This window comes from Acanthochromis polyacanthus, chromosome 7 (genome assembly GCF_021347895.1).
Source record: "Acanthochromis polyacanthus isolate Apoly-LR-REF ecotype Palm Island chromosome 7, KAUST_Apoly_ChrSc, whole genome shotgun sequence".
Lineage (NCBI taxonomy): Eukaryota > Metazoa > Chordata > Actinopteri > Pomacentridae > Acanthochromis > Acanthochromis polyacanthus.
In genome coordinates, this window is record NC_067119.1 from 9,830,917 (window position 1) to 9,848,019 (window position 17,103).

Below are 17,103 nucleotides of genomic sequence, written 5' to 3' on the forward strand. Positions count from 1 at the left end.
CGGCAGCAGCCGACCACACGAGGTTTGTGTTGCGGTGACGGACCGGCTTGGCTCCGTGCCAAATCAAATTTTCAAAATCATCTGGCGGGCCAAATATTATTCCTGACGGGCCAGTTTTGGTCCACGGGCCGCCAGTTATCGACCACTGGTGTAGAATAAGGCTGGAGGGGATTATTTTCATGTAAAAAAAAAAAACCTGAAGACATGTCATTTTGATACACAAAGATGAGTTTTCAATGGTCAAAACAGTGTCTGAAGCAGAACCTTAAAGCTAAGACATGAACCATTATTCAGGTTTACCTTCTATATGAACATACCGAGTTATAAAGTCAAGTCTTCATAGAAATCTTTTCAATAATGACATAATGGTGACACAGCAACGATACTGTGAGGTATAGAAATAACAAATACGAAAATGTCTTGTGTGAGATTAACTGTGCCTCCTTCTAGCCTTGCCTTTGCTTAAGCTCCTTGGGAATTGGAAAAGTGAATGATCAAGAACTCGTCTTGGGATTTACAGCTGCAGATTGACTAAAGATGAAGGCGAAGGTTGCTGTTCAGGTCATTTATCCCAGCTTTATCAAGCTGCCTGGATCAATGGGAGATAAAGCCACAATCAACACCGTTAAAGACAGATGACCTAACTCTGGCAGAACACTAGAGGAAAGGCCAACTGTTTATATGGTCTGTATCGTGAGGGATGAACTGGAGGAGAGGGGCAGTGTCGGGGGGTTTAAGCGGTGATAGCAGCTGGTAAATTATAAAGATGGAAGAGGTCAATTATCAGGTTCAACTGCAGGATACTTTCAGTCTTGTGCATGAGGGATTGGCAAGTGCTACGGATAATAAACTGGCCTATTATTTTGTCTGTTTTGCTGTTCTTGAACCCTCTGAACTCCAAGCAGTTTCAGGGAGTTTTTTGTTTTTACTCCTCTCGCATTTTTACTGACTGTGGGATCTTTTTTTTTTTTTTACTGTAGTACAAAGCCATACACATCAATGGAAACAGCAGAACCATGGCTAGAAGTAAAGACAAGTCAGAATGTCTGTTATGCAGCATAATAAAGTTAGTTAGTTTTGTGATTATAGATTCTGCAAAAATTGAAATAGCCTGGAATCAACATGTACAAGGCTTTGTGCCTACGAGTAATGGCAGTAACTGGAAAAAAGGTGGCTCTAAACACTGTACATATTTTACTACTTACATTTTTAATTTGTCTCCACACACAGCCTGCAGTTCAGCTGAAAATTTCGGTCACATGACTGCTGGTTGCAGCTGAGGCAGTCAGATGTTTTTGTTGTTTTGCTATTTTTAAAGAATTCACTATTAACAGTTTTTTCTTGGCATTTTTTTCATGAGGCATGTAGAATGAAGTAATTTTGATGAAATATCAAAATTTGATACTTAGATTTGGTAATTTTTCCAATAAATGCCAAAAAATTGAAAAAGAAAAAAATCACACAATTTGACATTTTCCTCTGTTCTCAAACTTTCGGGCTATGATAAATGGTGCAATTTGGTGGTTGTTAAAATAAAAGCAGCATATCTTTCAAACCTGCTGGTGGGTTTTAGGATTCAGAGGGTTACGGATTTTATTTTAAGAGAAAAAGCATGATGAAATTTCGTGATCTCTTATAATCGCTAACCTGTCATTGTTTGAATTAGTCGGCATATCCGTTGGCAAGATGTTTTAAGTTGGAACCCTGTTTTGCATAGTTTAAACATCCTAAAATATCTAATAATACTAATAAAATAAGGAATAATACAGGTTTAATGGTGGGGTATTGCATTATTTTTCTAGTATCGGTATAGCGTGCATGCATATGGTATTCATGTAAACAAAATTAATCACATAAATGCCATAATTTTCATTTTATCAAGGTAAAAAAAAGATGTCTTTTACTCCTTTTTTAGCCAATATTGTAGTAAGGCTCAGGTCAAAAAAGAATCTCCATCTTACAGTTGTTCCTGCAAGGTGTTTACAGTCTGCAACTGTGTCCATGTAGCCCCAGTAGTGCAGCCTGCTTTCAATATTCCTCTCGTCATTCTTTCAAAGTACTGGTCAGTCAGATACCAATCTTGTGTCTCTGATGCAGCAGAGTAAATAAGAAATGAGGCAAGAGCAAGCAAGGATGGACCGATTCTGAGCGGGATGAGGGAGGAAATGAAGAAAAGAGGACAAAGCAAGAGGAGATAGATGACAAACAACAGTAAGCACTGAGCGAGATAAAACAGCATTCAGTGAAGTCTGTGGGAATATTTGTGCTGGAGGAGAAAAGAGGAATATATTTGGGTTAATCATCACCAGTGAGGACTTAGGTTTCATTAGGGGAGGAGATGTAAAAAAGACAGCCAGATATAACCACTGACTTTTGATGGTGGAGCTGCAACAGTTGGTGTAGTCAGTCTACTGTTAAATGAATCACGAGCTATGTTGATAATCAATAACCTTTAATGTGAAAAAAAAGTTGAAATACATTGATTTCAGCTTCTTAAATAAATGTTTTTTGTCCTCTATGGCAGTAAATTAAATATCTTTGGATTGTGGAGAAAACAAGAATGTCCTCCTGGGGTTTTCGGACACCGATTGACTTTTTCCACCATTTTCTGACATTTTATAGACCAAACAACTTCTCAATTAATCTAGAAGTAATCAACAGATTAATAGAAATAGAAGTAATTGTTAGCGTAAGCCCTCCCTTCTTGCTAGCTTGAAATAATTGAATGAATTGCACTACTTCCTACTGACTTATTGTCATAATGGGATATCACATTGTAAGAATAAGATCAAGAATAAGCGACAAAAAATAAATACAAATCTTCTACTGAGAGTAAATATCTTGTGTATCAACTTTCCCTTTGACCTGCAATGCCTATCAAGAAAACACTGATCATGAAATCTTCACGGCATTAAAGTGAAACGGTTGCTTGAAATGTCAACATAAAAACAGTGAGTACTGGTAGTACGGTTTACAAACAAATCAGGATGACTTATATTTGTAATTACAGTTAAAATGATTTGATTTCATCAAAGGGATTAATAGTTTTAAGCTTTAATACTTTCCTTAACAATGACTACATCTGTCCTGGTTATTTGACATTGACACGAAGCTCGCTGGCCAAAACCAGGTCAGACCACTCCTACTGCATTGCAGGTGAATCTCAAACCCCACGTGCATGTACAGATACACACCTGCAAATATATATATATATATATACACACACATACACACACACAAGTGTGACTCTATCACGATAAATCACAAGGCCATACAGGAACCTCTGGCATCCCCTGACCAGAGATCACTGCCAATAAACAAGTTCTATGAAAGGCTGGAAGCCCAGCAGACCTGGCCTATATTTCTCGTCGACATGTGTTGGATTGGCATTAACTGTTTGGCAGCTGCCAAAGGGGATCGAGAGGGGAGGGCTGATGGGAAGATGTTACACACAGAGGAGAAGCCTGGCTACACTACAACTACATTTATTCATAAACTCGCATGTGCTTCTGTTTAATATCATAACCAAGAGGTATTTTGTGACTTCTGGGTGAGTGAATCATGCTGGCTTTGAGCATTTACAGTATATTAGAAGAGAAATCTTAACACTTTCCTCGTTGTAACTAATAGATTATTGATAAGAGTTCACTGTGCAGTTGACTGACTGCATCACAGGCTGAGCGCCTCTGCTCTGGCCGTCTGAATATCTGTACGAGTGTGTGTGTGCCAGAGAGAACGAGAGTCAGATGAGAGTCCCGTGCTAAAGGCATGTAGGCGTACAGGCGCATGGCCCTCAGCTGCCAAGTGCCTGGGGTGCCTTCTCTCGCATGACCCCTCCCTCCCCTCAGCTACCATCTCCATCTGCCAGTCCAAAACAAACCCTCCTCTTAAGTTGCTGTGACCAGGGTCTTTAAACTCACCGACCTTACCTGCTGTCTGAGAAATAATAAAACAACAAAACAACCCGAACCAAACCCTGCTTCCAAAATGGAGCAGCAAGTCATCACGACTGCCATAAAACCTGGCTGTAGCAGCCCATGTCAGATAGGTCATGGAGCTATAAATAGGACCTGGAGTAGAAGTAGTATGCAGCAGCTCTACCGGCTCTAACATTGCTCTGATGTTTCATAGAACAGGGCTCATCCATTAGTAAGGAGTGCAGCACAAACCTCGTGCACCACGCAGTCAGGTCAGATCAGTCCTCCTATCAAACGTTGAAGCAGGGAGATTATGCTGCACCTCAGAAATATGCCGGAAAGCTGCAAGCAGCTGCACTGTCTGATAAAGCAGCAGGAGTGAAATGTATAGGTCCAATGATAGCAAAACCTGAATGATTTACCCTGTGTGTGGCTGTGTATGTGTCGCTTTAGGTCTCACCACACCAATCCCTGGAATTAACTGCTAGCCTCCTGCTAATAGAAGCAGGATAATCTAGGATGGGCTTAATCTCATTAAAAGCTGCCTGCTGCAATGGCATACAGTCAAAATATAGCATGAACGGCTGCAAAGGATGATGGGACTCAAATGACAATGAGCTGTTTGTGATCTCTTTTCATACAAAGTAAAATTCTGATATAAGTTCTCACTGACTGTCTTTCCGTCCTATTATTGACAAATATTATGTGCAGACATTAGACCAGTTAAAATTATGTGAGGCTGCCGCACAAAGATAAAAACTGGACATGCACAGATTAATTTACAATGAATGGATTCCTTTAGGAGAGGGACAATTCAAGTTTAAGACTGTCATTACATGCTCTGGTCTGCTTATCATGTATCACCCTGAAGTTGAAAAAACTGAAAATATACTTGTATTTTAACACCACAAAAGTTATAAGTGAAAGCAGCAATACTTATTTGCGTCGAATGTCTGCTGTAGCTGGAAATAGTGTGTTGAAATACAATGCCAAAAGTGCTCTACAACATCATCTAATTTATTTATTAACACTATACTGTTTCCAAGTGTCTGCATACTTAAAGGGGAACTTCGTTTTTTTTCAACCTGGGGTCTGTTTTCATATGTAATTTCATACATGTGAGTGATAGAGAAATTAATTTTCGACATAGCTCCAGTATTTAGCCAGGCAGGCAGCTTAGCAGCTCAGCTAGCAGCTCAGCTAGCAGCTCAGCTAGCGAAAAGTATGGGGTAACTTGCCCCCGCGTCAAAGTCCGCCCTAACGTGCTTTTTTTCCCCACCACTGACCAGCTCGGATAGTCTCAACGAGTGTCCCACAACATACTAGAGATGAGAAGTGAACGAAAACCTCCACATTACCTGGCGATCGCTCTTTGTTGTGGTCTGTATCCAAATCTCAGGACGCTAGAAAGCAAATCTCGTTCCGAAATCGTGCGATAGCTCGCGCCAAAACCGGTGTTTTGTAATGTGGAGGTTTTCGTTCACTTCTCATCTCTAGTATGTTGTGGGACACTCATTGAGACTATCCGAGCCGGTCAGTGTGGGGAAAAAAGCACGTTAGGGCAGACTTTGACGCAGGGGGGCCACTTGCCCCATACTTTTCGCTAGCTGAGCTGCTAGCTGAGCTGCTAAGCTGCCTGCCTGGCTAAACACTGGAGTTATGTCGAAAATTCATGTCTCCATCACTCACATGTATGAAATGACACATGTAAACAGACCCCAGGTTGAAAAAAAACGAAGTTCCTCTTTAAGGAGAAGAGCGCACACTATTTCAACCTGAATATGTAAACATTCGCATCGAACATTTCCAAACAACTTTGCGTCTGAATTTTGAATCCAGCAGAGGGAACAGTAAAAGCGTCCCTGTACCAGGTCATATAGCTGTCAACACACAGAGCAGAGTTTTATAAATCTGTCTGCAGACTGTGGTGATAGTTGAACAACTGTTCAGCAGGAAAATTAAAACCCACGCTAAAGGTTAACTGAAAAACCGTTGCAGGTGTAATTGAGGCAAACGCTTGTGAGAGACAAACAGATGTGTCCAAACATCTAAGTTGATGGCCTCTGCTAATGCCTGTTAAAATGCCTGTTCCACCACACTCAACATTTTCACACACAAGCCGTTTGCATGTGTGTGTGTGAATTCAGAGCAACAGTCAAGTGTCGGTGTGGTGCCACCTGGCTGGGCCGCTGCAGTTGGTCTCCAGTTACGAGGCTGCAGGTGCAGCAGGAGATTTACACTGGGCAAGTGGTGGTGTGAAGAGCCACAGCAACCACTGCGGTGCTGAATCGGTCTTCATGGTCGTGGTATTTAGCCTTGACTTTGATTTTAACCGTTTGCTGTGTGGCATGTGACTCCAATTACGGCGCTGTTTTTTTTACTTTTTAACATTACAAATATTGCTACAGCAAAACATTATTACAGTAATAGAGTAAAACATGAAAACGGTAAAATAATACAAGAAATCAATATGAGGATTAGTGTTTTTCCAGTATCCTCATCTCCACTGAATGATCATTTAGTGGCAAAGCGCCCAGAAAGCAACAGAGCTTAACCTTTGCCACAGCGGCAGGAGGCTTCGTTGCTCAACCCAATGATTCAGGAGAAATAAAATGTTTAATTCTGCTGGCTTTAATACAATGAAGCAAATATAATAATAAAAGATAATTACTTCCACCATATGTGGTCAAATAGAGGGCCCTGACCAACAATTATTATTCATTGTTGAATTAACCGCTAATTATTGCCTTGATTAATCATTTACATACTCCCAGAAAATAAACGTGCCCAACACAATTTTTCAGAAAAACATCCTCGAAGTGCTTTGTTTGTCCGTCCAGCATTGTAAAATCTAAACACATCTGTTATCATATCAAAGCAGCACAATGTTGTTTTTCAGCTTCACGCAAAAAGAATAACTCACCCGTCAAAATTGTTGCTGTGTAATTTTCTGTGAATTGAGCAACTGTTTCATACATTCATTACTTAATGTCAATGCGACCTCATTTAAGAGTTGACCAATTCTGAGATATTTACCATTATTTCCAATTATCAGTATTGTGTTTTGTTTTTTGTTGATACTTTTTAAAACTGAATTTAAACAAAATGTTCTACTTAAGTTCTGATACAAACGGCTCTCTCTATCTGTAGTTACCACTGTGGCCTTGTACAATGTTCTGCCCACAGCGCGATCTGATTGGTTTTAAATAAACAAGTAATTCATAAATAAACATGCAATAAATAAAAACAAGCAAAGCATTTTAACAAAGTTTTCTGGTAGAGTTGTGCTATTTAAAATTTTGACACCAATATTAAAGGTGTAATCAGTCTACTAGATTATCAATAATCAGGTTTGGCTCTAAATAGCAAAATATCAGTTGACCCCCAGATTTAGCCAAACAAATAATTTACTCCTTTACTCTTCTACTGATAACAGGTTGTCAATGTATGTGAAAAACTGTGCTCATAAATTTTTGGTGCTTTTCCCCCAATTGGTTTCTGTGTGACGTTAGAACACTATATCTCATTTCTTTCAATGCCATTTTTCTGCAATCACTGAGTGGAGACTAGAGGCTTCTCTGTGCACAACCGCGAAGTTAGCTTCTACGGTAGCCTGCATGTGAGGCGTTTCGGAAGCATTGGTAAATTGCAGTGTCTATCAGTAGATGTTCTGCAATATTATTACTACTTTAATTCAAGGAGATTCACTGAATTCAGGTGAACAAGGACCTTATATTTGAAGTCTGTATTTGATGCAAAGATTTGCACATTACCAGCAATGTAGTAGAACATCTATGTCTGTTTATTTTTTTTTTTAAAAACAATCAAAATGTTTTGCCCCTGCAAATATTGTATAGTTGTTAAAAATAATCATGATCTGTATTTTTATCGAAATAACTGGGAATATTTTGGCCCTAATTGTGCAGCCCTACTGAGCTTGCTGCTTATTCAAACACAGTTTGCCATGGAGAAAGACACTGACTAGCTTCTACACACTGACACACCCACAACAATAAGCAAAAAGTGACAGAGGTGATGCTGTATGCTTTGATTGCTTCTAACAGAGTACAAGGTGCTGAGAAAAGCACACTGTAAGGCCATCATACCACATTACTAACTTCTACTTTACTATCACACGCTTCTCTAACTGCTCCATTGTCCTCTTTTTGTTGTATACAGACCGCAATGTGATAAAATCTTGTCCTCCACCATCTGATAGGGTACCTGCTGTTAGATCTGGCTTACATAAGTGTCTACACTGTAGGTGGGGAGGCGACCGCAAGGGCAGCGAAACTATGAACAAATTAGTCATACCTGCATGGTTACAAATTGTACTTTTAGTAAATGAAGCCACAGTAAAAGTCAATCGTACTGCTTCTGTTTGAGGCCTCACTTTACAAACCACCACTGGTCTGAGCTCCTGTGAATGATGGGCTTTGGTAGGAATGGCTATACCTGTGATGAACACTGAAACGAGATGGGCTTACCTCTCGCAGATAACTTTTTGGTGTTGATTATTTTAGCGGCATACTCCTGTCCTGTGCACAGCTTCACACATCGGCGCACCACTGAAAACGCTCCCCTGTAAAACACAGAAAAACATTTACTATGCTTGTATGCTTTAGGGACAACTCAGTCAAACGCCACAGTCAAGCAGGTGGATATTTGAAAACTAGCTAAAATAACATCTTTTGTTCTCCAGTAGCTGTATTTATTTATCATAAAAAATACTGAAAACATAGTTATTTCACCATGCTGGTGTAACTGCCAGATTTAACCCTGTTCAAAACTGACTGTCTCTGTAGGTTTAAATGCAGCTGACCTGCTGCTGCCCTCATTCAGGAAGAAGACTCTCTCTGTCCCTGTGATTGACAGCAAAGAGCTAAACAGTTGACCATTGAGCAGCAGGCAAGGACATGACTGAGTGTGTGAGACCAAGACTTTCCATCGCCTCTAACTTTATCTCAAATTCAGAGTGCAGCTGTTGTTTTGAACAATGTTGTGGTAATAAAATCTGTATTTCAGTGGTGCAGAGCCACAGCTTGGATATAACATTTAGTCTTAAGACGGATTTTCTTTCTGTTCCATGTGACAACAGAAATACATGGAAATGAGAACAAATTTGTTAGGAATTTGGCGGTATTAATACAGTTTATGCGAACACAGAGAGCAGGAGAGAAGCAAACAGATGTAAACAGCAGCTGAGTTTAGGCAACACAAAAACAAAACAGGTAACACAAAAACACAATAACCCACCAAGTCATTGTTTATTGGTTTCAAATGGTTCTTAAGAGTTTTGACTTTGTCTAAATGTTTAGAATTCCCTCAGAACTCGGACCTGCGGACTAGTACCATTAACGTCTGTCACATTAGCCACACAACATGCTAACACAGAGGATTTTCTATTGTTGTGGTGACATTTCCATTTTTATAAAAAATAATCCACTGGATCTTCAGGTTTTTAGATGCTAGTGGTGCATGAATATACTTGTATTCACTCTTACAGCCAACAGCAGAACATTTGGTGTTTCTTGCTCGTGGCTGAAACATTTCAGAGTTAGCAGAAGCAGCTCTTGAAAGTAAATAAAGCTAGTAAACTGTGTAGCAGCAGTTTCTTCTGAATGGCTACTCTGAAAGCAACTTGCAGTGAAGGCGCAGGATCCCCATTTGGGACCTTTAATGCAAACAGATCAACTCCAAGTTCTTCTTCTTCTTCTTGTCTAACTTAATGGCTTTTGCAGAACACACACAAGTTTTTGCTCAACTAGCATTTTTCCAGGTCAAATACATAACAGTCCTGAGTCACCTCTCATACGTTAACTGCGGTGTAGCTATAATAAAACACCATGCTGCGTGGATGTGTCTGCTTAATAAGATCCCACGAGGTACCCCTTACACAGTCAGCATATTCTAAATAATGTGCACATATGTTGGCATGCGAGAGAGAGGAATAAACTGGGCCGTTAAATACAGACTTTCAGCCAGTTTGTTATGTGTTACGAAAGCTGACATTTGCCATTGTAGCTATGTGGCTCCACGAAATATAACTCTGCAATTAAATTAAACTGTAACTGGAAATACAGAATGTGGCAAGTGATTAGGCCACACAAGGGTTACATCTGAACATGCTGAATACCAGCGTTTGTCTTCAAAAACTCTTTTCACAGTCTTATCCAGCCTTAGTCGGTTTAGCCGGCTTTGAAACTGCCAGCGATGACAGTGAAAAGTTGGCTGGTGCCAGTTACAAACAACCAACAAGGTCAGGGTCAAAGGTGAAAGATGTGAGACCAGATGACCTTCAAAGCAGATGAGCAGACATTGGGGGGATGTTTCTATGTGAAGACACAAAACACAGTACAAAACACCGGGCACTTCATGACTTTTTCAGGACCCGATTAAAAACAACAACAAACTAAAGCGAGTCTAAAATGTCCCACCTCAGGGGTCAGGACTGCCCAGTTAATGCAGTGAATCGACCTGCTTGTCTTTCGAGACCATGTGCTCTGTGGCGAAATAGGATCCAAAAGCAAGAAACTCACTGCATGGACACCAGCAAAACACACACACACACACACACACACACACACACATACACACACACACTGGCAAACATACGCCACTGACACCAAACTCCACAGCTGTGCCTGGAAAGTTCACACTCTGTGAGGTAAGTATCTACCATCAGGGTTAAATATGCTTTAACACACATACACAGTTAAATAAGGTAACAAGTCGTGAATCATTGCTCTACAAAGTCTAGTTTGACATTCAGAATGCTGAGATTTAAATGGACCTAACATTATTTTTGAGAAAAGAAACAAATAACGATGCCTTTTGCAGTCAGAGGTTTTGTAACCAGATAATTCTGAGCTACTGGTGTGCTGTTACGTCCCTGTATTATGTTCTGTAGGATGTGTAAATCTAAACTCTAAAGTTTAACGTCTAATTGAGACAAGCAGGGTAATGTGTTAAAGTTAAAAAGAGCTCTGTACAGACTTCTCTTTAGTAGCTGCGTAGCAGAAGAACGAGCAGAAAGCTACATTCATGGATGTGTGCCTGTTGTTCTTAGACATGAAAATCCTCCCTGGTGTATTGTTTCCTGAACAACTGTATTCTAATTAATGAGAAATTCAAGGAATGATCCACATAAAGAGAAACTCATATATTTTTAGAGCTTGCACTCATAAAAAAGCACTTTCTAATCAACATCACACAAACAGCACACCAAATCCCACTATCAAAGAACACATTCTTGTGAAAATACTGGAAGTTAGTTCATTTTAAAGGCCCATACCAGTATTTAAGCGTATTTAGGCTGATGCGGTGCTGTTTGCAGCAAAGCTGGGCTGACATTATTTGCAATAAATGGGATAAACACACTAAAGCGAAGGCAAGATGCTTAAATGTCACCAGCCCTGCTAAGAAAGTGACACCAGCGGAGAGCGAGCGCACAATAATTAGCTCTCCTCAGATGCTGGATTAGTATTACAAAGTTACAGAGAGCGTTATCGTAAGGATGCCAAGCCATTCACACCTGCGTTCCTTCCTCCAAGCTTAATGTGGCTGGGTGAATAATAAGATCGGCCTATGACGGATAGTTTGCAGTGCAGGGCGTGCAGATTAGTCTCTCTCTCAAAGCCAGTGGTTTCTGACTGGGGTGGATTTTGTTAGGAGCTGAGATTTATCTGAACACAACAAAGCCAGTCAGTTATGTGTGTGTGTGTTTTGTTAATCAGAAGCCAGGACCGAAGCAGGAAATCTCCCAGGCTGTGGGGTATATTGAAGCTAGGCAGGCAAAACAATCTCTACGAACAATATTTATTACTTATGGGATGGAAAGTGCACGACAGGGAAGAAGTGTCATAAATCAGCCTGATCCTTGTCTCTTCTGCAGGAGTCCAATTATTTATGCTTGACCAACTATAATAGACCAAAAACATGTCAAGAGAGCATCGAACACTCACCTCCTGGAAGTGTAAGCTCTGAAGAATACGTGTCTTGTAGTGTGGCTGCAGTGAACTGAAATTATGACCCAGTTTCACGACAAAAAAATAAATAAGTCAGTTCATTACGCTCTAATGAATCCATATACTCAGTATGTTCCAACATGAGGATAAATGCACATCTTCATCTACTGCTAGGACTGTTTTTAACACATAACTAATATATGAAAACATGGCTGATTCCAACTAGTTTTCCCGTAAGAAGTTACCGTCTTCCTCACGTCAACCTAGTATTTTTTCCACAGTCACTTTTCAAGCCAACAAGTAGTAAGTGCTATTATTTTTTTAAAATAAGGCTTTTAGTGGAGTATTCGTTCTTTAATCTCTTTGATTAAGCTTTAAACATTGGCATATTCAATGTGAATTATACTACCATTTGGAAGAAATGAGTTGCCACAACATCTGTTAATGCCTAAAATGTACATCAAACGTCAGAACGTTTAAAAAGGGGAGTCTTTGAATATTCTGGCTGCCATTTCAGAGGGTTTTATCACCTGTAAATTATACAAATCTTAAACTGATACCAGCAATTGAAGTAACAATTATAGTTAAAAAAATGCATTTATGTTGTTAGTTTCATAACTTCTTCTTTCTACAGGCATTCAAGGAAACAGCAAACCATCAACTTAAAGCAGAAGTACACGGCAGGTTGAAAGTAAGTGTATAAATACACAAAAGTAAATATCTCATGCATGGCGTACCATTCTTATCACTGCTATTCAATCATTTACAATCATGATCAAACATTTTAGTTGGTACATGTTTGGCCTGTCATTCTCAAACATGCAACGCTTTTGTCTGCCTGAGTTTCTGTTTTAAACAAATTTCTTTTTTTGTTTTTCTCCCAAATTCCAGCATGATCTGCTCAATTTCAGCTACTGTTGTCTGAACATAATGCCTTAGAAACTCCACTGCAAAGTCACATTTTGGCAGATTTCTGGTGCCCATTTCACACACTATTCTCCTCCCCTTCACTATCTGTGTGTTATCGTATTCACAATTTCCTTCGCGACACAAAACAACATCCAAGCCACGATCTACATACTGAAAATGGCAAATTTTGCAATAAGGCAGACCGGCTTAGTTTTTATGTCGAAGTGGACAAAGACAGTGCTTGCCTCCAAACAAGTTCCCCTCAACACTATTTTCCTGGGACACCGCTGCTGCATCCTGGGCTGAGCATCACCCAACATGACTGCAACTGGTTTAAAGAAATACAGAGAACCCAATGGGTTTTTTTCCTTGAAAATATGAGAGAAGGATGTGGCCTCCAGGTCTGAAGAGTGAAGCCAATACGGACTTGCCTTTACCCTGAATCCTTTTTATAATCAATAGGCAGGAGGCGACTAAAAGAAGTTTGACTGTATAGAAGTCTAATACTCTACCTCTCCCTCGACCTTCCTGTTGAGTTTATGGTCTATAATGCCAGTTTCAAGACTTTTTGCTTGCAGCATTGTGTTCATTTTGGAGATTGTGGTCCCATTTAGAGTAAAATAGACAATCAAGCAGTCTAGTAATTACGTCACTGCTATCACTCAATTAAAATGTATCAGGCTATAGGAGCAAAGGAACCGACATTCTTGAGATAAATTCATATTAAGCGTATTCTCCAAAATTAGTAAAAGAAAACACCTTTTTTTGCTGTGATTCAACATTCTGCATCCATTAAACATATTATCGCAAATATTTTTAATTAATTTGAATATTTTTTGCAGCATAACTCATGGATTGTCTTGTGTCTGTTGTCATTTCAACAAGCTACACATGAAGAAAAGTTAGATTCCGTAGAAAATGTGTGTTAACGATGTACAACAGCTGTCAGAAATCTGTGGAAAAGCCAAGACTCTTCACCTAGCTCTCTCATTCATCTGCTATTCTTCTTCAGTGCAGTGCATGACGCTACATATTACTTGGTTAGCGACCATTGGTTGTACAATACTTTTCACAGTGCATTGCGGGATAATTTGAGTGCACTTTATAGGGTGCAACAGTTGCAACTTAATATTCGGACAACATTACAAAATGGTGAACACGGTATATTGTGCACTGAAAAACTGATTGTGGACCTCTAAGTATTAGGTCAGTATTATTCTTCACCACATCAGCAAGTACACAAGGTTTCATGTGATGTAAATTGTATTATCTCCCCAAGTTTGTAGAAGTCCGTGCAAAACCCCTGTGCTGCAACTGCGCCTCAACAGAATAAGTGTGCCTGCTTGACTAGTTTATATGCACAGAATACGTGGATACCAAGCCAACTTACACAAGCTACAAATGCAGTAGAGCAATGTGTCCCTATCTGCAAGACCATCAGCAACCCAGTCATTGCTGGTTAATGTAAAACACAGTGCATGAGTATCACCACACACTTCACATTTAAGTCTCCAGCATACTGTGAGATACAGTGAGATTTAAGTGGTTTCTTATAGGCTTTATCAAAACTGTGTGACCTTATTTGGCTTGAACGTAACGGACATTCATTTACATGTAAAAGTCCTGCATAGTAGCAGTAATATATCCTGAAACAGATGATAATATAATATTCAAAAACAAACCTCCTATTGCAGATATACAGTAAGTTCTCGTAGGTATCAGTGACAACAGAGGCTTTAATTTTTCCACAAAACCCACAAAGAAATACAACACAATCTGTGCACTTTGCTCCTTCTTGTCATGGCACTTATCACCACAATGATATGCATGATAATGAAACAACAGCAGGTCTGATGCATGACTTTCTACAGCAGTTGGTGTGTCGAGACCTTAATATCTCCAGCATTCAGAAATGAGGTTGGTGAACTTTATATACCTCCTTTGACATCATTATAATTATCTTACATATTGTTTTTGATGCTCAAAAATTAAATATAAGTGACATTACTCAACTTATTTGTCTGTTTTTTATGGTATTTTAATCTCTATGGCACTAGATTAGAACTTTTTGATGCATAAGTACAGGATTTAGACTGCAATGATGCAACATATGTATAATTTAAAGCATATTTGTTAAATATTTAGCAAGATTTTCGTCTACAATACACTTTGAAACATCTCTTTCAAGACGCGAGATTAAAAAAATGAATGGAGTTATGAGCAGAGCTGAACAGGAGTTGTTTTGACTGATGCCACTGCAGTGTTTTATCTTGTCTTATCTTGTGTTATCTGCCACCATGCTGCAACAAAGAGTGGTCACTTGTTCACACGGGCTAATGAGCAATAAAGCACAACTTTAAATTGACATAATGCAGCAGATGTCAGAAGATATCTAATCATGACAGGCTGATATGTTCGTGTGTGCAACCATTTTTAAATTATATTAACCACATCTGTAGTTCTAGGAATCTTTCATAAAGTAGAAAAAACACACTATATATTAACCGCAGTTATTTTCATGTGCGGTTCAAATGGTCAAACCGCAAAACACTGCTGCTTATACGTATCAGGTGCATATAAAATTGTAAATATCAGCTGTGTTTTGCGTCTTTTCCCGCTGAGATCTCGAAAGAAGAGTGAGGAAATATTTAGAAAGCAGCTCAACAGTGTTGGAGGGACTCTGACTGACTGACTGACTGACTGACTGACTGAGAGGCAGCAGCGTATTTTGAGAGCTGTCATCCAGAAAAAGCCGCGCACAGAACCGCCGGTCTGCGGAGCCGCTCAGCTCGGCTCGGTTCTTGGGGGAAACCAGCCCTCCTGTCAGGCATTAAAGCAGCGGCACAACCACCCAGATACTCACTTTCCCAGCTCCTCGTATAGCTGATATTCGTCTGTGAATCGCGTACAGGTTGTCGTGGCCATGTCTCTCCCCTGTCTCTCTTCTGCTTCTTCTTCTCTTGAATCAACTCCGAAACTGTTCGATTTTGGAGCTAAATATGTGCGGTTAAAAAAAGACACAGGTCCGCCCAGCAGCTAGACGGCCGTTGGAGCGGTGGAAAGCCGTTTAGGAGGCGCCGGGTGACGGAGGGGTTTGATATATCAGGACGAGGCGGGCTCGGTGGGTGTTGCTGTTGCTCTCTCTCTCTCTCTCTCTCTCTCTCTCCGGTCGGAGCTCAGAGTTGAAGAACCGTTAACAAGCTGCCGAGCTGGGCGCTACCGGGGAAGGCCTGGACTGTCACAATAAAAGCCTGTCAAAACAAAAAATAAAAGCTTAATATAACTTGAACAATTTTGTCGTTTTCTTGTGTTTGTACAACAGAGGCTAGAAACGGAATGTTTTCTGAATAGCCCCAAATTTAAATTTTTTTTATGGACAAATAATATAATTGACTGAATCAAAATCAGAAAACAGCTTTATTTATCCCCGAGGGGCAATTAGGTAAAAATCATGATAATAATGATTATACTAAATTATGATAATAAGCTTAAAATAATACAAATACCACCACCATTAATACTATTATCACTACCACTAATAATAATAATACTAATATAGAAATTATACAAAATTGGTCTGTATGATTTTAATCATAAAAATCCTAACATAATAATAAAATACTACTATCACTACTGCTACTGCTAATAATAACAATGCGAAACTAGTTTGTTGTTAATAATAAAATCCAAATATAAAAATAAGAAAAGAATTATTACTACCACTTCTGCTAGTAATATTAAAAAGAAAATAAATTTTAAAAAGTAACAGAAACACTAATAATAATAGACCCAGATCACCACCACCACCAATATCACTACTGCTATTACTACTACTACTAATAATAATAACAATAATAATAATAAATGATGATAACAATAGCAATTTTAAAAATGTTAAGTCGATCAGTTTTTAATGTTTCTACAAAAAAATACTGCATTACTTATCCATACTGCTTTTAAATTATAGAATTAAATAAATATGATCTCCTGCATGTTTTATTTTATTTTTATGACCTGTGTTTGTAAAACATTTTGAATAAGCTTTGTGTACATGTTTGCTACAGAAATTTGCTATTATTTTAATTAAATTCATTTTCATGGCCATCCATGTTAATAATATATGGAATTTTATAGAAGTCGCATATTTACCTGCTATTACTTTAAAATGCTTACATTGTATATATTTTATATAGTTTGATATTTTACAGATTTTTTAAATTTACTAATCTGATGGTGAGCAAATTCACCGAAATTTAATTCAAAGGTGGACCAACTGTGTATGTTCTGAATGAGAATCAAATGCTATTCTA

At 39.0% G+C, this 17,103-nt stretch overlaps 1 protein-coding gene across 17 annotated transcripts in view; it reads right to left on the reverse strand.

The window, feature by feature from the left end:
- Nucleotides 1–15,954, reverse strand: part of camk2b1 (calcium/calmodulin-dependent protein kinase (CaM kinase) II beta 1) — a 94,914-nt gene extending 78,960 nt beyond the window's left edge. For 10 of the 17 annotated variants that reach the window (XM_051951346.1, XM_051951344.1, XM_051951345.1 and 7 more), the window contains exons 1-2: nt 15,657–15,951; nt 8,405–8,499 (exon numbers count right to left, since the gene is read on the reverse strand). In XM_051951346.1, coding sequence (XP_051807306.1) covers nt 8,405–8,499; nt 15,657–15,718 — 157 coding nt within the window. In that variant the 5' untranslated portion in view covers nt 15,719–15,951. Of the gene's footprint in view, nt 1–8,404; nt 8,500–15,656 lie in introns of all 17 variants that reach the window. The other 7 variants (XM_051951341.1, XM_051951339.1, XM_051951333.1 and 4 more) reach the window with 3 other exon arrangements.
- Nucleotides 15,955–17,103: the final 1,149 nt, after the last annotated feature.